This window comes from Vanacampus margaritifer, chromosome 1 (genome assembly GCF_051991255.1).
Source record: "Vanacampus margaritifer isolate UIUO_Vmar chromosome 1, RoL_Vmar_1.0, whole genome shotgun sequence".
Classification (NCBI taxonomy): Eukaryota; Metazoa; Chordata; class Actinopteri; order Syngnathiformes; family Syngnathidae; genus Vanacampus; species Vanacampus margaritifer.
The window spans coordinates 10,625,565-10,650,105 of NC_135432.1; the positions used below are offsets into that span (position 1 = coordinate 10,625,565).

The 24,541-nt window shown below is 43.4% G+C and overlaps 1 protein-coding gene across 1 annotated transcript in view; it reads left to right on the top strand.

The window, feature by feature from the left end:
* Nucleotides 1-23,520, top strand: part of plxnd1 (plexin D1) — an 89,042-nt gene extending 65,522 nt beyond the window's left edge. Inside the window, exons 20-36 of the mRNA XM_077572064.1 lie at nt 1,342-1,456; nt 2,048-2,155; nt 3,813-3,925; nt 6,258-6,362; nt 7,021-7,151; nt 8,326-8,524; nt 8,636-8,782; nt 8,876-9,032; nt 9,348-9,451; nt 11,418-11,481; nt 16,401-16,435; nt 16,823-16,927; nt 17,044-17,207; nt 17,303-17,450; nt 21,291-21,431; nt 21,497-21,571; nt 22,802-23,520. Of these exons, the coding sequence (XP_077428190.1) occupies nt 1,342-1,456; nt 2,048-2,155; nt 3,813-3,925; nt 6,258-6,362; nt 7,021-7,151; nt 8,326-8,524; nt 8,636-8,782; nt 8,876-9,032; nt 9,348-9,451; nt 11,418-11,481; nt 16,401-16,435; nt 16,823-16,927; nt 17,044-17,207; nt 17,303-17,450; nt 21,291-21,431; nt 21,497-21,571; nt 22,802-22,918 (2,028 nt within the window). The 3' untranslated portion in view covers nt 22,919-23,520. The remainder of the gene's footprint in view (nt 1-1,341; nt 1,457-2,047; nt 2,156-3,812; nt 3,926-6,257; nt 6,363-7,020; nt 7,152-8,325; nt 8,525-8,635; nt 8,783-8,875; nt 9,033-9,347; nt 9,452-11,417; nt 11,482-16,400; nt 16,436-16,822; nt 16,928-17,043; nt 17,208-17,302; nt 17,451-21,290; nt 21,432-21,496; nt 21,572-22,801) is intronic.
* The last annotated feature ends 1,021 nt before the right edge of the window (nt 23,521-24,541 follow it).

Consider the following 24,541-nt stretch of genomic DNA (forward strand, 5'->3'; position numbering starts at 1 on the left):
AGTTATTGATACAATTTTAAACAATTTTATAATAATTCATAAAATTTTGTTAAAATTAGAGCTGTCAAATGATTAATTTTTTTAATCAGATTAATCACATTTTAAAATTTGGATTAATCATGATTAATTGCTTAATTAAAAAGACTTTTATCAACATTTTTTGCCTGCCAAATTTGAAGATCACCTATTATGTGTGAATTCTTTCGACATTTAATATTATGAGGATGTCTTCAACATTTTTTGCTCCACTACACACGTTCATCCTCTTTTTCTAATCAGTTAATTACTTGCATAATTTAAAATAGAAAAAAAATGACCCCAATATTTTGACATGGACAAATATTCTGAATGTCATACGCAAACATTTATTAAATGCTTGACTTTAATGCATGAAATTATGTTTATTGCTCAAACACAACCTGTGCTACCTTTAACGTAACCATCCACTGTCAGCTAAAGGATCATTTGCGGTCAAAATTAGTAGTGTGTTTAATCTGCGTTAATACATGATTAATGCGGTATTTTTTGTGATTAATTAATTAGTTAACGCTTTAACTTTGACAACACTAGTTAAAATAAAAAAGATGTACTGTGGTGTAAAAAAACGTGTGTGATATTGATTTGTGTTGAGGTTATTTTTCTGCCACTAGATGGCATAGTTGCATTTGTAAGACTTTAGTGACAGCTCAGTGCATTTTTTTTCATATTAAGAGCTATTTCATCTTTAACATGAAGTAACTTGTGAAATTCTGCACATTTTTACAATTGTAAAATACAACTTGACCCGAGTCCCCACAAATCTATGCATTCATATTCAATGTATTACTGCTAAATTTTGAAGTGGGCGTGTCTGCTGCGTTGCGACTGGATTTCCCCCAATACAGGCTTTCCAAGTAAGGCGTGGTCATTAATCGCACGTAATAAAAAAAAAAATAGTGGTGTTAAAGGAACTTTAAATTAAGTTAAAATTAACCCACACATTTTGACACCCATATTAACTCTTTTACTGCCAAAAACGTTAAATGACGTTTAGTAAAAACCTACGGAGGGCCGCCAAGGACGTTAAAAGACGTTCTCCAATTTTTTTTTTTTTTTTTTGGGGGGGAAACGGGTGGAAGAAAGCCTTGGCCAGCTGTGGTGAAAGATGAGAGTTCAATCTTTCATTTGGTAGTATGTGTGTTTCCATAGTCCAAACACAACATTTTCTGTGGACCTTGAAAGATCAGTCAAAATGCTTAAATCGGCTGGCACTGGCGACATCCCGTTTCTGAAAACGTCTGGCAGTCAAAGAGTTAATAACAGTTCTCATCAATTCTCTTCTGGTGTGGTCTCGCCTTGTAGGTGCAAGTGGGCAACTTTCGGCACACCATCGCCAAAGTGCATCTGGGTGGCAGCGAGCTGGCCATCGTGGTGTCCATCGTGGTGTGCTGCGTCCTGCTGCTGCTCTGCACCGTGGGTAGGTCGCCGGGCCCCGGCCAGGAGATGGACAATCCAGATGTGACTCGGGCAAACAAACGCAATCGGCAGCACAAAGGCGGCGTTGTTGCTCCACGCTGATGGTTTTAGCAGACCGTCTGATGAACACAGTCTTTGAGAAGCATGTCACTCATTTGGTTTAGAAGTCAGATGCATTTGGGTAGTATTTTCTCCGGACAAGGGTCAGAATGTGTGTTATTAGAGATATGGATAGAAAAGAGCATATTAAAAATAAAAAATAAAACACAGGAGTGACAGAATAACAATAACAGTTTGCCAACAAGAGGGGAAAAACACATACAAAAAAAAATAAAAATAAATAATAATAAAAAATATATATATATAATAAAAAAATAATAATAATAAAAAGGAGAGCAATGATGATGACATGTCAAATCGGTAAAATTACAGAATGAACAATACTGAGCTCTCCAGAGAAAAAAAAAATCCCCAAAAAAAAGAGGGGAAAAACACTCAAAATAATACACTTATCTTGCTTTTTTAGAACTGTCAGTGAAAAACAACAACACAAGCACATGTGTTTTCTTCTTCTGTGTTTGTGTGTCCACAGCCCTCGTTGTGTACTGCACAAAGAGCCGAAGGGCAGAACGCTACTGGCAGAAAACTTTGGTCCAAATGGAAGAGATGGAGTCCCAGATCAGAGAGGAGATCCGGAAAGGTGTGTTTAATGTAAACACACACACACACACAGCTATTTTATCAGATGGCGTTCAGATGTCAAATGATGTTTCGTACAAGAAAAATCGAGACCGAAATATCGATCAGCTTTGTGTTGTTTTGTTCAGCGTTTGTCCCATTCGACCTGTGACGACGTGAGATGTTCGTTGACAGATTTGTGTCTAGCGAGCGTGATTCATATAGGAAGGCCGGCTGGTGACAAGCCATCAGTCACAGGCAGTCACAGTGATTTGGCGGCACGGCCTCGTGTGGCGGGGTGGGGGCAAGGCTGCATCGTGCACGCGTGGGTTTCTAGGCCATGCGAGCGAGCGAAGTTTGGCGAAGGCCGTGCCTGATTTATGGCTTGCCGATAACGAGGAAGACGAGAGGAGGGAGGAAGTCAAAGGTGTAGGAAGTCGAGGCGGTGAGTCCGAGGAAAAGCAGAAGTGCGTCGGACACATGGGGGGGTTGTTAAGGAGAGATTTGCGACTTACTTGAGTGCCCACAGAGGGAGAGCCGAGCTCAAGGCAGAAGGAAAGCAAGATGGCAGGAAGGCCACTTCTGCTCTTTGGGCCTTCTGAGCCTCATCATAAGTTGGGGGTGTGAACCGACATTAGATGCCTTTCCTCAATCCCCAGCTCTCGTTTGTTTTCCAGCAAAAACGCGATCTGAATCCGAATTGTGCTCGTCTGCAGCTCTCATTAGACAACACCGTTGTAATATGTAAATATTTCAAACGGGGCACGCTGCTATGCAATTGCGCAACATGCCAGCAAAAAATGGCCAAAGTCAGATTTGCCTCTCCTCAAATTGCCTGCATCCTTACTTATACATATCATTTAATCCCACCCTCGAAATGAATGCATTCATAAAGGCCGTTATTTGGGAAAGGTGATGACAGGAATGCAGATCCATCCAGGAAATGAAGCGACACAATCCTGTATTCAAATCTCTTCAAAAGTGAAATCACGGACGGATCTCACAGGGCCTCGGAGAATTTTTGTTGGGAGAAAATCAAATGCAGGGAAACAAAAGGAAACGAGAGCACTCAGTGGAGCGCAGACCTCCGCCGAGCCTGAACAAAAGTGCCCGCTTGTGCTGGAGCCAGCCAGTCATCCCTCAAAAGTACACACATTCATAAATCCACTTTTAGATCATAAACAAATGTCTGTTGACCTTGGAAAAGAAATGAAGACAAAACGCTTGGTGAGTCGACAAGAACAGACAAACTTGTGATTTGTAAATGTAAAAATAAAAGAAGAGAACTTGGCTGGCGATGATGCCATCCAGCTATCATCCATTTTTTAGGGCGTCTCAGGTGAGCCGGATTGGCTATCCCAGCCCATTTGGGGCGAAAGGTGGGCTTCACCCTGGACTGGTCGCCACCACTGAGTAGCATGTGACTGCATCCCCAGTCAGGCCAATGCAGCACTCCACTAAACGCCGGCCGAATTTGCGTAATCTGCTTCGGCTCCAGTCCTGTAGGTGGCGGTGATGCGCATTGCAAAGTGCTTGCCAAACATGTAAAAGTTTAGAAGTCCGGGCCTTCGACATCCACGGACTGCACGCTTCCATACTAACATCGGCCACACTGAGCTCCTGCAGGAGCGGACGTATCGTAACGTCGGCACGATCACGACTTGTTTTTGTCCTTTCAGGCTTTGCAGAGCTGCAGACGGACATGACGGACCTGACCAAAGAGCTCAACCGCAGCCAGGGCATCCCCTTCCTGGAGTACAAGCAGTTTGTCACCCGCACCTTCTTTCCAAAGGTCAACATTTCACTTTGCCTCCCTTATCACATTTCCACACACTCTCGCATTTTTGAGAAAAAAATTCTATTCTCCTTGCGTGCCCCGCTTCCTCCTCGCCGTCTTTTGGAATCCACACAACAATTCACTGACTCTGCCTTTTAAATGCACGGTAGCTGTAGCAAAAATGTCGCCGGCCTAAATTGGCACCTTGGCGGACTGCGAAAGCATTTTCTATAGGTAAGCAATTTTTGGATGGGTGAGCCCCCCCCCTGAAGGGGTCCGTTGCTGCGTGGGTGGTTGTTTTCACGCACACACGCAAACACACACAACTCGGCAAGCTTTATCTTGCAGGCTCAGTCGTAGACTTTGAAGGAGATACAACAATGGCGGGCAGCGAGACAAGGGAACGTTCACTCTGATTTCTCAAGTCACACTCAGCTCACACGCCCACGCCGGCTGCTCTCCAAGTCGGCGCTGGCAGCCATATTGGATGCCACCGTCGGGTCGGTGTAGAAGCGCCAATTCCGCCTAACCCAGATGAGAGTTTCGTCCTCTGCTCGGACAGCAAACAATGCCTTTTGAGCCTCGTTTCTTCCGGACACTAAACCATATTTTTTACAGCGTTCACAAGTTGTACGGGAACCTAACAGTCACCTCTAGTCATAGCTCGGGCAGTTCTGCCAGTAGGAGCTGCCAGCCTCACACATTCTCTTCATCTTGATCCATGGAGAGTCTTATATACTGTATATGATACAGGCGTATAACAGATGATCGGAACAGCCATCGCCATTCCTCTCAGGTTTTGTAGATCAATCACATTGCGCATACTAAATGAATCTATTTGCGTTTACTCCTCCCACAACGCGCAAATGAACTCCGTGTCAGTCTGCCAAGTTTGCGCCTCAAAGCTCTCGTAAATCAGCCTCCCAGAGTCCTCTCGGCCTTTGGTTCCAGTCTCAATTCATCAGAAAATGTTCAAGATGGCTTCTTTTCCTACACTCTAAAAACAGTTGGGTCAAAAATAACCCAAATTGGGTGAAAAAGGGACCAACTCAATTTTTGGGGCTATTTAATTAAGATAAAAAGTTGGGTCAAATGAATAACCCACAAAACGGCCCAACAAATTGGGTTGCTTTTCGGTTGTTTTATGGGTTATTTATTTGACCCAACTTTTTGGGGTAAATACAGTAATTCAAAAAGTTGGTTCGGTTAATTTTTCAATTTACCCAACAAGTTGGATCAAATTAGAAATCCACAAAACAGCCCAACAAATTGGGTTGTTTGTGGGTTATTATTTAGTTTGTTTTGCATTAAATAACTCAAAAAATTAGGTAAGTTCATTTTTTACCAAATTCAGTTGGGTTATTCAACTCTTTGACTGCCAAAAACGTTAAATGACGTTTAGTAAAAACCTACGGAGGGCCGCCAAGCACGTTAAAAGACGTTCTCCAATTTTTTTATATATTTTTGGGGAAACGGGTGGAGGGAAGCCTTGGCCAGCTGTGGTGAAAGTTTCAAGCAGATCTAGTTAGCCTAATGACTATTTTTGGCCCCTAGATAAAGTAAAGCACTATTTAGGTGTTTGTGGCATCATTCATGGACAAAAAGAAGTGTAGAATTCACTAGAGTGCATGAAATAACATCGTTTCACAAAAAGCTCATTTTCTCCGCTTTTTGTTTCAAAAGAGAGAATTTCGGTGAAAGTAACCATTTTCTATTGTTGATTACTGAAGAACGGAATAAGGTAGAAACAAACTTTAGTAGATAGAACACCTGTTGGGAATGTTTCCATCCAGGTCTTGGTTAACTCTTTGACTGCCAAAAACGTTAAATAACGTTTAGTAAAATCCTATGGAGGAGTGCCAAAGACGTTAAAAGACGTTTGTTTCAAAACAGAGGTGAAACTAACCATTTTCTATTGTTGATTACTCAAAAACGGAATAAGGAAGAAACAAACTTTTTTTTCTGATGAAAGCTGAGAGTCCAATCTTTCATTTGGTAGTATGTGTGTTTCCATAGTCCAAACACAACATTTTCTGTGGACCTTGAAAGATCAGTCAAAATGCTTAAATCGGCTGGCACTGGCGACATCCCGTTTCTGAAAACGTCTGGCAGTCAAAGAGTTAACCCAAAACGTTCAGTTGAACGAATAACCCACAAAACGAGCTAAAAAAATAGGTTGCTTTGTGGATTATTAATTTAATTTGTAATAACTCAAAACGTTGGGTCGTTCCATTTATGACCCAATTGATGTATTTTTGACCCAACAGTTTTAGAGTGTGGCAGTCTGCTCCTTATCATGCAATCATGACTGCAGCTGGCCTTGAAGCTGTCCAAACGTGTGTTTCAGATGTGCTCGGACTACGAGAGGAGTCTGGTCCAGCCCGCATACGAGTACGACTCATTGGGCCCCCGAGCTCTGCCGGAGACGCACCCGCTGCTGCAGGACTGGAAGGTGAGGGGTTAAACCATTAGCAAGTTTGCTCTTCTGCCAGAGTGCCTTGATTTGGCTCCTTACTATTGGGCACGTTCCCAACTGGGTCACGCAGAAGGCAAGCACGGTCGGGCGCCGCTCCGGACTGTGATGAGAAGTAAAATGTTGCATGTGTGCATGTTGTCGTGTGGAGTTAATGCTAAGTAGTCCCTCTTAGCACACTTTGAATATTTGTATTCTCCTGCAAATGCGTCTCGTTTTGTAATGGGGGGGCAGACGAAACCAGTTGGGCTTTCACACCTGCCTGCACACGCAAGGCACATTACGAGAGAAAGGAACAATCCCGAGCTGGTTTTGGAGCCGGCAGCCGGAGGGGCAGCCTGTCTAACTGTGATGAAGTGCCCTGCGTTCGCTTGCTCTTCCCGGGAAGTGTTTCCAGGTCGCGGCAAATAAATCTCACAGGTCCGCATTTATCTTAATGGGCACCTGCGTTCTCCTTCTGTCAGTCCACAAACTGCACCGTATGCTTGCTGCTCAATTGCAACACCACAGATAGGCCGGCCAGAGCCACAAAGTGGATTCTGAGGAGGCAAGAGGCCGACAATTATGCCGAAACAGATGAGACGAGAGCCGCGGGTGTAGCGGAAGTCACGTGACGAAAATAAACGTTTGCCCTCAGGCCGGCAGCCCGAGCAGACCCAACGTGGAGGAAGGCATCACGCTGTTCGCCACCCTCCTCAACAACAAGCACTTCCTCATCACCTTCGTCCACGCCTTGGAGCAGCAGAAGGACTTTGCCGTACGAGACAGGTCAGCATCTCTTTGCACTCGTCTTTACCATGAAAAGGCGACTTTCGGAGCATTTGAATATTTTCAACGGTCGTTTCAGTAAGTTAACAAATCCTCATTCAAAGATATAAAAAAAAGAAGAAAGAATGATGGTCTTTGAGAAAGATATTTGTTGTTAATTTTGGTTGTAGTTTGCAGTGGTATACAACTGCTTGAGTTGAGCTTTCAGCGTTGACCAAATTTGGTTAGCAAAACACAACACTAGGGATGTGACGAAACTTCACGATACAATAAATATCCCGATATGAACCTCATGATACGATAATGATGACGATTTTGCCTCTGATAACGTGTAAAAGGGGGGAGCACACTTTGTGTTTTTGTACATAAGAACAGCAATTACAGAGAAATAAGCTTGGCCATTTCACCGTCAAGTGAGCCAAAAGGTATTTATTTGACGGAGCTCTTGAAAAATATTTGCTGGTATGACTAATTAGTCGGAGTGATACAGCCGCAGTGGCTAAAAAATTAACCAACCACTAGAGGGTGCTAGAACTGCACAAATGGAATACAACGTCGCCTTTTTAACGGCTGTGCTGCTTTTAATATCGTGATGTAACGACGGCGATATTGTGCTACTTAACTCATTTGCTCCAAAAAACGTATACGTATGTTCTATTTTAAATGTTCAAAGACGTACGTATATCATTTTTTATGCTAGAGCATACAAAAGGCTTTGATGCAGCCTCTCAACTGCATAGAACGGTTGAAGAAATGGTGGTGATTACACAAACGGCCAGCAGTTGGCAGCAGAGCAAAGGAGATCAACCAGGGCCATGTTGAAAAAAAAAACCCTCACAATTCTAAATAGATTTGTGAATAATGATTAAACTTAGCTATATTCTAATGCTAAATGCTGCAAAACAGAAACAGATATATACTTTTTTTTTCCTGATGAAAGAAGATACTCTAATCTTTCCATGTTTTTATAGCAATAGAACACAATATTCTGCGAACCTTGCAAAATCAGTCAAAATCCAGTAAAACGGCCAGGAGTGAAGGGAATTGCTTCTGTGAAAATGCCTGGGAGTGAATGAGTTAATATCACGATATCACAATTTTGCCGTTATTGTTCCAAATTTGCCACCTGTTTGCTCATCTCCTTCCTCTCCTCGTCCGTCTTCTCACGACTCAGGTGCAGTTTGGCGTCCCTGCTCACCATCGCCCTCCATGGCAAGCTGGAGTACTACACCAGCATCATGAAAGACCTGCTGGTGGACCTGATTGACGCTTCGGCCTCCAAGAACCCTAAGCTGATGCTGCGCCGAACCGAGTCGGTGGTGGAGAAAATGCTGACCAACTGGATGTCCATCTGCATGTACAGCTACCTCAAAGTGAGCGCCAGCGCTTTGCGTCACTCGTGCGGGTCCGATTTCCACCAAATGCACAAAAAGTCTGATCTCGTCACCTGATCCGGCTAAGGTTCGACTCGTGTGCTTCTTTAGGAAACGGTGGGGGAGCCTTTCTTCCTCCTGCTGTGTGCAATCAAGCAGCAGATCAACAAGGGCTCCATCGACGCCATCACAGGGAAAGCGCGTTACACTCTCAACGAGGAGTGGCTGCTCCGCGAGAATATCGAAGCCAAGCCGCAGGTGCGATCGCTCAACTTGACTGACGGGCAGGCTTCGGGAAAGAAAACATTCCAAGCCTTTCTTAACATAACGCTCGGTGTTTGTTTTTTGCAGAACATCAACGTGTCCTTTCAGGGTTGCGGCATGGACTCGCTCTCTGTCAGGGTGATGAATACTGACACCGTCTGCCAGGTGAAGGAGAAAATCCTGGAAGCCTTTTATAAAAACTTGCCCTTCTCCCAGTGGCCCCGAGCGGAAGACGTGGACCTGGGTAAGAGCGCCCTTCCTTGGATTATTTTCATTCTCTCCCCGGCCGGCCCTCTCACATTTGACAAGCCTCCTTTGCAAAAAAAAAAAAAAGGGTCAATTGGTCTCATGGAGCCTCGCTAACCCGCGGCTGCAATAAAAGAAATGACGGGTTGCATCCGTGAGCTTGGACAGTAATAATCAGCAGAATGATTGCTTCCGAAAGCCGAGGAGCCCGCGGCGTTGATTTGATGAGCGTGCGCCGTCACTGCTTTTTTTTTTTTCCCCTCCTTCCTTGTCTCTTTCCTTTTCTTGACTCTGTGGTCTTGCATCCCCTCAGAGTGGTTTGACTCCGGCAGCAACAGCAAACTTCTGCAGGACCTGGACAACTCCTCAGTCACAGAGGATGGCCGCAAGAAACTCAATACCATCTTCCATTACCAGGTGCGTGTGTGTGTGTGTGTGCGCGCGTGTGAAATGTGTGCGTGCAGAGGGCACTTCCTTGTTTGTGTGGAGGCTTCGGTGCATCTGTTTGCTTTTAGCAAATCTTTCAAGTGTCGATTTGTTTTCGTGTCTGATTCGGCGTTTCTCGGAGACAATTGGCTGAGTAAAAGTGCAATTTTATAAATGCATGCAAAACACATTCAATGTCATGAGATCCGTCCTTTTTTGATGAAGGTGACCTTGACAATAAACTTCCAGTCGTTTATGGACTTGAGCAAGTGCAGCATGTTTAACTCATTTGCTCCCAAGAGTGTATAAATACGTTCTATTTAAAATATCACCATACTCCCAAAGACGTATTTATACGTTTTTTTGTTTGTTTGTTTTTTCATGCTAGAGCACACAAAAGGCTTTGATGTAGCTTTTTCAACAACATATTTGCTCCAGTCAAGAATCCAATTTGTCAATGTTAGTGGGATTGATTGTTTGTCAATATGTGCCCAGTCATTAGTAGCCGACCAGTCTAGGGTATAGTCCATCTATTGCCCAAAGTCAGATAGGGTCCAGCTCTTCCGAAACCCATTGATTGATTGATTGATGTCCTTATGCTGTTTTCGAACTGTCACTGAAAGGATAGATGGATGGATGGATGGATGGATGGATAGATAGTCATCCAATGAGGATGACGATGCGTGACATCAACTGCAAAATAAACTTTTATCCCAGTCACAAGTTTAACCGTGTATATGTTGTGTATGATGTTTAAATAGTGAATTGCTGGGACGAAGATTTGTTAGGAAGGTGTAACTCAGATTATGGTTGTAGGCTAGCGGGCTAGTTAGCAAGAAGCTACAGCGCGTAGCATGCCGCTGGACTCTCAGCTCAAACTTTCGCTCTGAATAAGTTCCAGTGAATAATACCGGTCGCCATTTCCTCCTCCCGTCCGTGAAGCTTTTTCAAACTGCCCGTGTGTGGAGAACACGACTAGTCAGTTTGTTCGTTCCCATTTCCCCAACATGTAGCAACGGTACCTGTAATCTGATTACATGTTTTTTTCCTGTAACTGTAAGGGAATACAGTTACTTTTTTGGGGGGGGTAATCTGATTACGTAACGGCGGTACATGTATTCCGTTACTCCCCAAGCCTGCCCCTAAAATATGTAAACTTTCAAGCACAACTGTATCTTTTGGACTAATTTTAACCGGTCCAACTTGAAATTGTTCAGATCATCCTATTTATAGACCCCCTCCCTAATTTCAAAATAAAAGCTCCATATAAAAATGTTGGGGTTCTAACTTTTTTTTAAATTTTTGACCGATTCTAACCATTCCAATTTGACACTTGCTCATGAAATGCAACTTTCAAACTTTCAAGAGTCCACAGTCCAATTCAAAATCTCCATGGGAATTTTCAACGATCCGCTGCTGTCCTCAAATCATGCATGTAGAAATCATGTTGAAAGTGAGCTCACAAAATGGAAGAGCACAACGTCTTTCTTTTTTAAGCTTTATAACTTGTTTCTTTTGACGTTTAGCAGACTCGTTTTGTGGTAATAGCAAGACAAACCCAAGTAGCAGCTGCTAAACATCTGCAGAAGAAAACAAGCCAAGTACAAGCGGGGAGGAATGCGAGCGCGTGTTTGCTTCTGTCTACGTTCATTTGTGTGGGAGTGAACAGACACTGGGCGACCCTCTGACCCTTGACCTCTTACCTGTTCCCGTTAAGTGCTGTGTTTAGTTATGCTGAGTTGTGGGGACGCAGGAGTGAACTAACGGTCCCGGGTCACTGGCAAAGTCTCTCAATCCCTTTCGGCGTGGGCAGCCTTTGTTGAGGCCGGCCGGCGCAACGGCAAACACGCGCGGCACTCAACGCCGCATTCCTCGGAGACGGGCTTAATGACGCGGCTCTGGTGCACCGGCGCTCACCTCGCTCTGACCCCGTCACCTGTCGTCTTTCTTCCTCCAGGTCCCAGAAGGGGCGTCGCTGGCCATGAGCCTGCAAGACAAGAAAGAGAACAGCCTGGGGAGAGGTACGTCACTTTCAAACGCATGCTGATGTTGTGTCACACACACGCAAACTTCATGCATAAATTCGCTTGCTCGCTCCAGCACGTGAAGCGGTTGCATGATGTTGACGGAAAACTTCAAAAACAATATCACAAATATGGAAGAACACTTCAAGCAGTGGTATGTAATCTGCACGCTTGTCATGGCAAATCTAGATTAGTGGTCATTTATATTGTAGGGTCAGTCCAGACGTCCCCCAGCCACTTCGTCTGGCTCTTAAGGGGGAATCCTGAGGCAATCCCAGGCCAGCCAGGAGAGCTTGATGTCTCTCTGGCATTTCTTGGGTCGTCCCCGGGACGTCCTCCCTTTGGCACGTGCCCAAAACGCCTCACCAGGAAGGCATCCAAGGCACATCCTAACCAGTTGCCTGAGCCACTTCATCTGTCTTTTCCCAATGCTTTACTCAGATGAGCCCCTCCTGCCTCTCTAAGGGCGAGTCTCATTTCACTTGCATTTGGGATCTCGTTCTTTTGGTCACAATCTACGGCTGGTGACCATAACAGAGGGTAGGAATGTACATTAGCCTATAAATCGCTCCTTCTTCACCACAAAGATACTTGAACTCATCTCATCCCGACCCGGAGAGGGCACCCTTTTCCGACTTAGGACCTTGCAACCCAAAAACAGTTGGGTCAAAAATAACCCAAATTGGGTCAAAAGGGACCGACCCATTCCCGACTGCTTGGGTTAATCATTGAAACCAAAATGTTGGGTTAAATAAATCATCCAAAAAACCCACCCAAAAAGGCAACAATAAATGTTTTTTTTTTGTTTTTGATTGTCAAAATGATTAATACACTCTAAGAACTGTTGGGTCAACAATAACCCAATTCAGGTCAGAACTGGGCTCATCCACTACTATCTTTCTTATTTAATTTATTTTTTTGTACAAAAATGGGTCAATTTAATGTTGTTGTTTTGTTTTGTTTTTTAATATAAAATGACCCAATTTTGGAGGGGTGTTGTTTGTACATAAAAAAAACAAAAGTATTGGCTCAAATTGTCCCAAGTAGTGATTTGCTCCATTTTTGACTGTTTTCAGAGTGCACACAATACCCCATAAATTGGGCTGTGGATTATTTATTCGACCCAACTTTGTGGTTGAAATGAAAAACCTAAAAATTTGGGTCAGTCCCCATTTGACCCCATTTGGGTTATTTTTGACCCAACTGTTTTTAGAGTGTTGTCTTACATTCAGAGGTGCTTATTCTCATTCCAACTGCTTCAGACGTGGCTGCGAACTGCTCCAGTGAGAGTTGAAGACCACGACTTGATGAGGCCAACAGAACCACATCGTCAGCAAAAAAGCAAGGATGCAATAGCGAGGCCACCAAACTGGACCCCTTAACACCTCAGCTGTGCTAGAAATTCTGACCATAAAAAATATGAGCAGACGGAATCCAACTTTCACTGAAAACTCAGTCGAGTTCAGTCGTCATCCAAAATCAAATGAGCCCAATTCCTTTTTACCCGAGACAAGTTTACATATCTCATGGTCTGGGTTGTCCATTCTCTGTTTTGCTTCTCCTCCTGACAGGTTGCAGGTGTGCTGGAGTCGATCCAGCTGACTTTAGCCAAGAAAAGCAACATATAGTCACTCTCTTAAAATAATTAGCTACGTCATTTTTTTTTGCAAAATGTCTTTTATTTTTGCCTAAATCATCTCCTCATTATACAAATGGTTACATTTTTTTGTCTTTCCTGAAAAGTCTGAAAAATTGACGCAGCGATTATTTTAAGAAGGCGTCAATATGTTGGACTGCTCACCAGCCAATCACTTGGCTCCTATAGACAAACAATTTTACAATCACACTTATGGACACCTGAGAGTTTTCAATGAACTAACTTGCATAATTCTGTTTGGAATATGGGAGGTAGTCTGGGGTGCTCAGAGAAAAGGACCCGCAGAAAACAAACTTGGGGAGAACACAAACACTACACAGGAAGTCCCTGGACTGCTCACCGGCCAATCGCAAAGCAGATTGAGACAAACAAACATTTTGCTCCAAAATGGTCACTTTTCAGGAGACCCCAAAAACAGCATGTTTTTTTTCAACATTACATCATCAAAGAGAACAAACCATTTTCAACACTTTATATTCTTCAAGAATTTGTTGGGGGGGAAAAAAAGAATAAATAACACCCACACATGCGGACTGACCAATAGTATTGATTTTTGAGAAAAAATAAATAAATGTGACTTGTGAGGTTTTGGCCCGTCGTCAGCAATTTGCACCATTTAGCGGTTTCAAAATCCTCAAAGGGATCAACCCCCACCCTCAAACCTGTGAGGCGAATGCGCTCACCACTCGCCCACCGTGCCGCCGGTCTGCCTTGCACCTTCCACAATCATCCGCAGAGCAGATGTGTGTTGCGTCAGGGTTCACGTTTGTCTCCTCTCATCATAGCCGCCCAAAAAGCGGGGGGGGGGGATTTATGCGGACAAACGCTGGCTGCCACTTGAAAGCATTTGAGGGGGCGTCTCGAGACTGCCGAGCTCAATGGCGATGGCTGTCGAGGGTCTGGAGTGGGGCCCACTGGGCAGCGCCACCACCTGGCAGGCGGCTCGCACGCACGCACTCAGCGTTTGCACGGTGATCTCGTGTCTCGTGTTTGCCATCTTGGCATCCGTGTGCTCCCATCACACGGCTTCACGTGTCGCTACATCAGTCCTTCTCAAACAGCAGGGGCGGGAACTTTTTTTTTGTTCCCCCTCCGTGTAGAATAAAGCGTAATTGCACATCCACGACAGTAGGTGGCAGTAACGTGTTCATTGCCAGAGTGTGTTATGGGATTTTTGTACGACGGCGTATTGGGGCAACGTATAAATATATTTTTTTAGAGGGCGTGGGGCAATATTCAGAGAAAAAAAAATCGCAAATTTATGAGTTTTTTTGCCGCAAATTTGTGACAGATTTGTGAGAAAAAACTCAAGAAACTTACGAGAAATACACGTGGCGTAGCTGTAGTCTAATCATGTGAGGATTTGTTTGTGGTTAATGGGACGTTGTTTATAAAATGAAAAGGCAGGATGGAGACGGATTCATTCTTAAATTCTCAGCCGTAGCGACATCACTTCCTGATCCCCTATCAGCTGATTAAAACTATCCAATCAGACGTTAGCATACCAAAGGTAAATGCAAGTGAATGACGGAGAGCAGCAGATTCGACACATCAATTTAGATACTTGTACAAAAAAATACCAAAATGTATGAATGTGTAAATAATAATTCTGGAAGCATAAATGTACAAGTAAAAATACATTTGAACAAATTAACTTAAATGCTTGATCGTCCGGTTGTGGACCTTCGCAAAGTGAGGCGTCTTTGTCGCTGGCCAGTGGCCGTACGCAACGTTTCAAAGAGCCAATGCTTAACATCATATGGTTCATCTATGCTAAAGCAATTACTAGCTCCTTGTTTGGAAACCCAACCGAAAAGTATTGGCACAAACAGTCAAGTAGTACGCTATGTGCAGTTCTCGTGAGTTTTTTTTCTCCCATATCTGCCACTACAGTATATAAAATGGCAAAATTGGCACTTTCTAAAATGGAAATTTTGCGACTTTATAAAGTGGAAAAAAAAATTTGAATGAGTTTTTTTCTCGGAATATTGCCCCCGACCTCTAAAAAAATAGATATTTATACGTGGCCCTAATAGGCCCTTTTTTCTTTTTTTTTTTGCACTGAGCAGGAAATATGAAGTGCAGTGAACAAACCCTTCAGAGACACCATGGGAAAATATATCACAGGGATCAAAAGAAAGTTGATCTATATTTCTTCCTTTCTTGTTTTCTTTAACGGTAATAAGGATACAATGTCATGTAGATTTATACTCCAAACAGTTTAGACAAATAATACTATTTATAGTCACCGCGGAGAGTTGGTGGGGTGGGGATTGGGGGGAGGGGGTAATTATTCTCTAGAAAATATTTGCGAAGCATTGCTCTCCACCTTCTCTCGCCATATTACACGTCATTGTTTGCGCCTCCGCCAAACCCATCTCCATCAAATTTTGAACACGCGACAAGGTTTGAGAGAACAAAGACGGTTTGGGAGTGTTTGGCAAGTGTCTTTGCAACGTTTTGCAACACTGAAGGAAAAAGCAACATTCCCTACGTGCGTGCATCCTCGCAAGCCTGCGCTGCTCACCGAGTCGCGTTTTCATTTCAATCACTTGTCAATTTGTTCTTTCAATATAATTACATCTAGATGAATGAAATCAATAAATAAACTAAATAAAAGATGTGGGGTGGCCTGAGAGATGTCCACCCTTGGCCACCACGTAGCTCCGCCCCTGAGGATAAGCAATCGGAGATGCAACTACAACATTTGTTTACATTCTTTATTTTAGTATCAGATTGTTATTTGCTCGCCGATGCCGACACGGAACTAATGGGCAAATATGACTGACTCCTGATAGCGCTCGTTAGGCCACGCCCCTTAAAGGCACACGTCAACACAGATGCCAAGTGTTTGCGTGTGACATTCAGCTGACACTTGAGAAGAGAATTTTTTTTGGTGTTGCCGTTCCCTTTCATTGCTATTTCGCCGGCGGGCGATCAAGGGGAAGCTTACGACGAGGCGGCGGCGGCGGCGGCGGCGGCTTCCAAAGCCGGCCGAGCGTCAGCTTCTCCTTTGAGTCGATTTTCTGTGTCTGTCGCTCCCAATCTGCTGCTCCTTCCTATCGTTGCCCTTGACGTTGTCTGACGGCTTCGCTCCCCTTCCGGCCCACCGTCCACCTGCATCACCTTCTCCCCTTGCATGTCCGACTAGCTTCACCTCCTCCCTCTGATCTGTCACCTCACCCCCCCCCTCACCCCCCGACCTCTCTCATTCTGCAGGTTGTTGATTGTTTCTTCTTTCGTTTTTTTGTCTCTCTAGCCAAAGATCTGGACACGGAAAAGTACGTCCACTTGGTGAGTTACTGCTCAAGTGTTGCTTTTTCTGTGTGTGGAGATGGAGAGAATGAGGGTGAACGGAGGTGAAAAGGAAAGCCGGCGGCAGGAAAAGAGCGACGTTAATGCAGCTTAAGCTCTTTTATAAGCGCTGCCAAGATACGAGCCCTTTGACTTTACAATAATGAGTTCCTGGGAGCGCAATTTGCCGGGTGAATAGTCCCTTTTCAAGTTTTTGACATTTGCATTTAGGCAGTCAGATACGTGATCGGCAGACGTTCCCTTATTTGCCGGTCTTACTTTCTGTCTGGCGTGATGCGGTTTGTGGATGAGGAGGAAACGTTTAGCGTCCTCGTGAGGCGCTAGACAAGCCAAGCGTGCGCTCACTGTCGACTTGCGCTCTTCCAGGTGCCGCCGCACGACGATCTGATGGAGAACAAGAAGTCGCACAGGCAAAGCCACCGCAAAAAGGTGCTGCCGGAAATCTACCTGACGCGCCTTCTGTCTACCAAGGTGAGCTCCGCCCACCCACGCACACACGCCCACATGTTACAGCCGAGTGGATGTTTTCTCCTGATTTCTGTTTTGCAGCATGTTTATCGTAAACCTGCTTGTCGTTCCTTCCCAAGGGAACTCTCCAGAAGTTTCTGGATGACCTCTTCCAGGCCATCCTCAGCATCCCCCCCGAACGGCCCCCACTGGCTGTCAAATACTTTTTTGACTTTCTGGAGGAGCAGGCCGACAAGCGGGGCATCACGGACCCGGACACGCTACACATCTGGAAAACCAACAGGTGAGCAAATTCATGCAAGTCTGGCGCTGGTTCAGGTGCAAGGTTTTGAAGACCCCTCCCTTCCTCCCCTCCCCTCCCCACCCGTGCATGCGCAGTTTACCGCTGCGATTCTGGGTCAATATCCTGAAGAATCCCCAGTTTGTCTTTGACGTGGATAAGACGGATCACATGGACGCGTGCCTGTCCGTCATCGCGCAGGCCTTCATCGACGCCTGCTCTGTGTCCGACCTACAGCTGGGCAAGGTCAGTACGTTCTGGAGCTCACCAAATATGCCGAGAATACCGAACCAAACACATCCTTACCTATCAACAAAACAGCCTGTCTCCACTAGTGGTAATTTCATTAGCGAATACTAAAGAAAAATATTTTTGTCAACACAAAAACGAAAATTAGACTAGACTAATAACTAATAGCTGGGCATTTTTGTCGAGTAACGAAGACGAGATGAAAATTATATGATTTTGTAAAATCCTGTCACCGTCATGTGACACATATTGACACACACCCTTTCAAATCTGCAGCTAGCGAGGGCAACGTCCAACAGTTATAACGTTCAAACCATGTTAATCCGACCGCTAGCTAATGCTAGCTAACGTATTAGCTTGTAGCATGGAGTCATAATAGCCAAGTTATTTTAACCCCTGGGCGTTATTTGACCATTTTTTGGCTTTTTGTTGGTTCTGATCAATCCATTTCAAAATAAAATAACGCCCAGGGGTTAACCGGATTCACAGGGAAAGGTTAAAAAAAAAAAAAGAAGTGAAATATAGCTATAACGTAACATGAATCCAATAGCAATTACGTTCCAACAAAAATGTTAATCCAACCGCTAACTAATGCTAGCTAACGTAGCATGGAGCCACAGTAGCCACTGTAATTGTGTGAAGTTGTTTATAATCAAAAAGATGAGAACATTTTTTTATGTGAAATAGTTTTCGATGTGAAATGTGAAATGTTCAACATAATCTTCAAAAAATATACACGGGTAAAATGATTGTCCTAACTAAAACTAGACTATAATGTCAACAGTTCTTAAAACTAGATGAATAAAATCAGGTTTTCTTGGACTAAAATAAAGACTAAAATGCTAGATTTATAGTCGACTAAAAGTTGACTACCCATGAAAAAAACTAGCAAGTGTGATTGAAACTGGACTAAAACTGAAATTAATTTTAAAACTGTCGGATAAAATGAACACTAAGTCTACGTACAGAATGCCAAAGCCATACACAGCAATCAATCAGACGCCAACATACGTAAGATTGGGGAGTGGGAACAAACTCTGACCTCGGCAATCCCCCGAGCCGTCAGACTGTCAGCTCCGTCTACCTCACCTTGTCTACTATCAGGCTGGCCCGCGGATCCAAGGTCACAAGCACTAGTGTGTGTGTGTGTGTTCGTGTTCGTGTGCGTGTTCGTGTGTGTCTAAGCTCAATTGTGACTTCACTGTTCACAAATGTGTCTCATCCCTCCGACACTGTGACCCTGTGAACACGCTCTGCTTCCTGTCTCTCCCTGACTGACTTCCTTCCCTGGAGGGAATCCAGCAGTCAGCAAATGATCATCCTCCTTGAATTCACTCCTTTACTCTCCTTGCACTTTTTTTTTTCATGGGGCTTCCTCAGCCAACCCACACATTTTTCTTTCTTTTTTTTTTTTTATTATTAATTTTTTTTTTTTTTAATATGTACTGATGTTAGGCAAAATCCCCGTACTTTAAAAACAAAACTTGTCAGGAGACCGCCCCAACATTGCGTCATCAAAGATGGCAAGCTATTTTCAACACTTCTGATTGTAACATTGTGTGCATCATACAGAATTTTTTTTTACAGGAAACAGTAAAAAAAATCCTAAAAATAAAATCACCCACAATGTTAGCAAAAACCCAGAAAATGGTCCCCATGATGTGATATAAACTCACACACATATGTTTGTTTTACTATCTTTGTGGGGCCATCTCATTGACATAATGCATTTCCTATCCCCCTCCCCTAACCCCACCCATCAAAAATGATTGCCTACCCCTATTCTTTACCCTAACCTTAACCATAACATATTTCAAACCTGAACTCTAAAACCAAGTCTTGACCCTCAAAAAGAGGTCTTAACTTGTGGGGCCCAGCAAAATGGACCCACATGGACGGGTGGGCCCCACAACTCTGTGAAATCCCGAAATGTTGGCCCCACTATGTAACAAAAACAAGACCACACACACACACACACACACACACTTGTCTTTGTATCATCATGGGGCTATCTCATTGACATAATGCATTTCCTAGCCCCTCCCCCTAACCCCAACCATCAAAAAGGATTGCCTGCCCTCATTCCTTACCCTAACCTGAACCATAAACATATTCAAACCTAAACTCTAAAACCAAGTCTTGACCCTCAAAAAGAGGTCTGAACTTGTGGGGACCACCAAAATGTCCCCACAATTTCAAGTCTGTCCCCACAATGATAGTTAAAGGGTTACTTTAAAAAATGTATTCCGATACAGTTACTAGTTATCGGTTTTAAAATGTAGTCAGTAACGTACGGGTAACCCAAGTATCATAATATTAAAGTAATGTAACTTGAGTACTTTAAATTACTTTTGGATTACTCCAATACCCCCCCAAAAAAAATGAATGCAGTGTATATTTTTACATATTTGTCTGGTCTTTACAGTATTATAGCTGCTTTAATATGCAGACTTTTGGAATTCTGAAGGAAGCCTGAGCACCTGCAAATCAAATCCAAAGCACAAGAATTGAGGCAGACATGCTAACCACTTGTCCATGATGGATGGATCAATAGCACCGCATACATGTTCGTAACGTGATGTCAACTACGCCAAAAAATGATTTATTTATTTTTATTCCCATAGGCAAAATATAGCAAATGTGTGGGCCTAGCCTGCTAGCTCTTAGCGCTCTTCCATGGTAACTAGCAGTCTGGATACGTTTGTTTGTAAATGTTTTACCAAATACATGAATAAATCCTCAAGTGAATATGACCCAAATCAGTCACCATCTATTCCCTTCCAATCACTTTTGTAACTGACCGCACTAATGCTGCGTTCAAGGAAGGTGGAAGGTCAGATCTATCCAAATTTGGATTCTCCCATTCTGACCTCAAAGCATTCGTAGCAAACGTAAACAACAAAGATGGCTGATTCCGATCCATTCTTTGTTGTTGTTTTCTCCACTTCGCAACTTGGGTTTCTGAGTTCAAAGGGGACACACGTTCTGGTATGAAGTCGGAAAAGTCAGACTTCCTCGAATGCAGCATAAAACCAACACGTGGAGCAACTAATGGCGTTCCGTTGAGTATTGCTAGTTATCCAGTGATCTACTTGACTCTGGGAAAGCTTGTTTGGCCAACAATTTTGAGAGCAGGCAAGGACTCTCTCATCCCACATTAAAAATAATCCAGTGTTAATAAATGTACCTGCAATCGGATTGCTTTGTTTTTATTTAACTCTAACGGAATACACTTCCATTTTCTCTATATAACGCCCAAAGCCAATTCTTTCCGAACCTCCAGATTTTCTGCAAGTGGTGTACCAGCAGGGCACGCAGGGTCTGGATTAGCCACATCAAACGAAGCCATGCCCCCCCCCCGTTTCCACGGAAACCTTCTTATCTGGCACGATGCACGCTCACGCAGGGGTGAGAGGTCACAGGGGGGGTTGGCAAACAGATGGGCAGACGGCAGGAAGTGACCTTGCGGACAGGAAGCGGGATGCTTCGTTATCAGAAGGACCCACTTCACGCACACACACACGTCATGTTACACAAATAACGTATGACACGATTTGTGCTGTAAGCACATTTGCTGCTCCCCCCTCCCCTCCCCCCCCCCATCCCCTGTCCTACTTTTTCCTCCACATCCCCTTCGTCCGTTTGCCATAGTCACCATTAAAAGCCGAATGCGCCCACAACCGACTTTGCGTTCTGCTCGAATGAGCGCCAGCCAGGCAGCAAGCGGAGAACGGAGCACGCCGGGAATTCCTCCGTCAAGTTGACGGGCGTGACGTCCTTTTGACTATCTTGGAAGTTATTTGCATTGAAAGGTTGTCTTTTTCTTTTACTTTGCAGGATTCTCCCACCAACAAGCTGCTGTACGCCAAAGAAATCCCCGAGTACAAGAAGAGGGTGCAGTGCTACTACCAGCAGATCCAGGAAATGGCGCCGCTCAGCGAGCAGGAGATGAACGCGCACCTGGCCGAGGAGTCTCGGGTAAGTCGCGCCCTCGCACGCACGTGATGCCAACCTTTTGGTCTGATGTCGAAAATCTTTTGCAGAAGTACAGAAATGAATTCAACACCAACCTGGCCTTGACGGAGATCTACAAATACGCCAAGAAATACAGAAACCAGGTAGGAGTTCTCCAGAAAAAAAAGTAATAATAAAATAAAATAAAAAAATAAAAAGGTAGGAGTTCCTCGACATCGGCCGGCCCAAAGCTGAAGCCATATTTGGACATACTGTCATGGAGACGCATCAAAAACAAAACTCACCGTCACGCTGAAAGTAGTCGACGTCGTTAGCGTGTGTTCCTCTTCAATGAGAGGCGGCCATTTTGGGATCATGGGAGACCCTAAGTTATTCCAAATAGTTTGGGCTGAAAATCCCACTTGACAAAGATCGCATGATGGAAATGAAAGCAAGGTTTTCGCTGCTTTTGAAAGCTCGGTTGCCTCATTAGCTGGACGAATATTTTTAGAATAGATTAATCTAGCTATTATTCAATCAATTAATCGACTAATCGGATTCATTTTTATTTTGCATTAAATTGTATTACAAAAGCATTTTTTACCTGATTACTTATTATTAACCGGTGATTGGTGTTGATTTCGTACTTCATACTCGTATAGAGATTTAAAAAAAAAAAAAAAAAAAAAAGGGGATTGATGTTGTACTATGTTACCGGTTTGGTCATTGTTTTCCAAAGTAAAAACAGATGTTTGCAAATGTCTTATTTTGATTACACGCAGAAGATAATCAGTCTGAGCAAATGAGTTAATAAAGACTGCACTAAAATCGAAGGACATTTTAGTTCACCAAGATGAGACGATAATTATGATTTTGTAAAATCTTCTTTCTGCTAATCTGTCACTAACACAGTGACAGTTCAAATCTGCAGCTGGCGAGTGCAACGTAACATTATTCCAACCGTTATAACGTTCAAACCATGTTAATCCAACCGCTAGCTAATGCTAACTAACTTATTAGCTTGTAGCATGGAGTCATAATATAGTCATAATAATAAGTTATTTTAAATAAAAAAGATGAGAGAAAATTTTATATGAAGTAGTTTTAGATTATATGGAAATGTTCAATATTATTTGCTGACAAAAAATGTAAAGGGGTAACATGATTGACTAAAAATAGACTAAAATGTTGATTAAAATGATGTTTTCTTGGACTAAAAAAAAAAAAAGACTAAAATGCTCGATTTATAGTCGGCTAAAAGTTAACTAAATAAAAAATGGGATGAAGTTGACCAACTATGATCCAAACTAACAAGTGTGATTGGAATTGGACTAAAACTGAGACAAAATGTCTGATAAAATGAACACGACTTGCCGTGCTGTGGTTGCGTTCAGGTGGCGAGCGCCCTGGAGTGCAACCCGACGGCGCGGCGCACTCAACTGCAGCACAAATTTGAGCAGGTGGTGGCCCTGGTGGAGGACAACATTTACGAGTGCTCCAGCGAGGCCTGAGTCCGTTTCGCCGCCATTGCCGTCGTGCCAGGAGCGAAAGGTCGCGAGGACGGCGGCCACATCTTGAAAGGCTTCCCGACACGCTCGCTCGGCCCTGGATGAGACTTTCGGAGAGTTAGCGGGACTTGAAGCCCCGCCGGTCTTAATGCACTGAACCCTTTCCCGTCGGGAACGAGCCAATGATGCACTGCACTGTATTATAATGTCCATAGCAATATTTATAGATGTGTTGTAATGCTTTGACGTAGCCGTCCGTCCGTCCGTCCTTCCGTGCGGAGGCGACGGCGGTGATTCAAGTCGTCCGTAAAGCCTGCAACGTTCTCAGGTGTGACTCGCCACCGTCGGTGCTTTGAACTTTTTGTCCCAATGTGCTTTGCGGCTGAAGTGGAAGACGAGTGCAGCGGCTCACTGGGAAGTCGTCGCAACGCCATCCAAGTATTGAAGCCGTCCACGCGTCGTTTTGGACCAAAATAGAGGGAAATGTACATTTATGACAAATGTGACCTGCGTATTATCTCAAGGCAAATCTCGTGCCATTTGAGTGTATTTGTGATGCCAAATGATTTGTGAGAGTGGCTGAAATAAAAGTATTTAGGCTTTGATTGTGTCTGTTCCACCGTTCTTTATCCTGCCAGATGTCACATTGGCTTCTTTTTTTAAATAGTGGGGGGGGGAATGTGCAATGTTTGCGCTATATTATTGATTTGGTTGTTACTAACCTAACTATGAGATGCATTTTTTTAAAAATAATTTCCAGTTTAACTCATTCACTGCCATTGACGACTACAGACGTCAAAAATTAATTTGAACTATTTCTTTTAGTTTCACATTTTTTTCCACTTTTGTTAACAATAGTATGAATATCTAAAAAAAAAATGGAATAGTACATTTAGAACAGATATAAAATTTGTGATTAATCTTGAGTTAACTAGTGTCATTTGATCAATTACAATTTAAAAAAAAATGAATCACCTGATGCCGCTAATTAAAAAAAAGAAGAAAAGATTATTTAAAAATAAGGGGCGTCAGACGATTAATTTTTTAATTGTAATTCATCACATGACTTCAATAGTTAACTCACGATTAATCACAAATGTTATATATGTTCTAAATGTACAATAAAAAAAAAATCTAGATTTCATATTCTTGTTAACTAGTGGAAAAAATGTGAAACTAATAGAAATAGTTCAAATGAATTTTTGACATCTATAGCCGTTAATGGCAGTGCATGACTTAATACATTTTGTAGAAACTTTATTTGGACGTACACCGCCACTGTTATATATGTCGCAACGCATTCAGTGTGTAGTGACGTAGAATGGCGGCTGGCTTTCTGCCGAGCAATTTGAAACGCCCTTAAAGTAAGCAAGGTAAGTGGCATAATGTTTTACCATAAGAAAAAGTAGCATAACGTTACTACAGAGACTATGTTGTAGTGTTAGTTTGTGATTGTTTAGGCAATGGTTATTTTTGCCGTAACCGGCAAATCTCCCGTGAACGTTATTTTGCCGTGAATAACCTTTTTTTTTGGGGGGGGGGGGTCCTCCATAGTAATCAAGTTACATTTCAAAGTCACTGTGTGTTACTGTATTGTAGTGATGGCAAGTCACAAACATGAGAGGT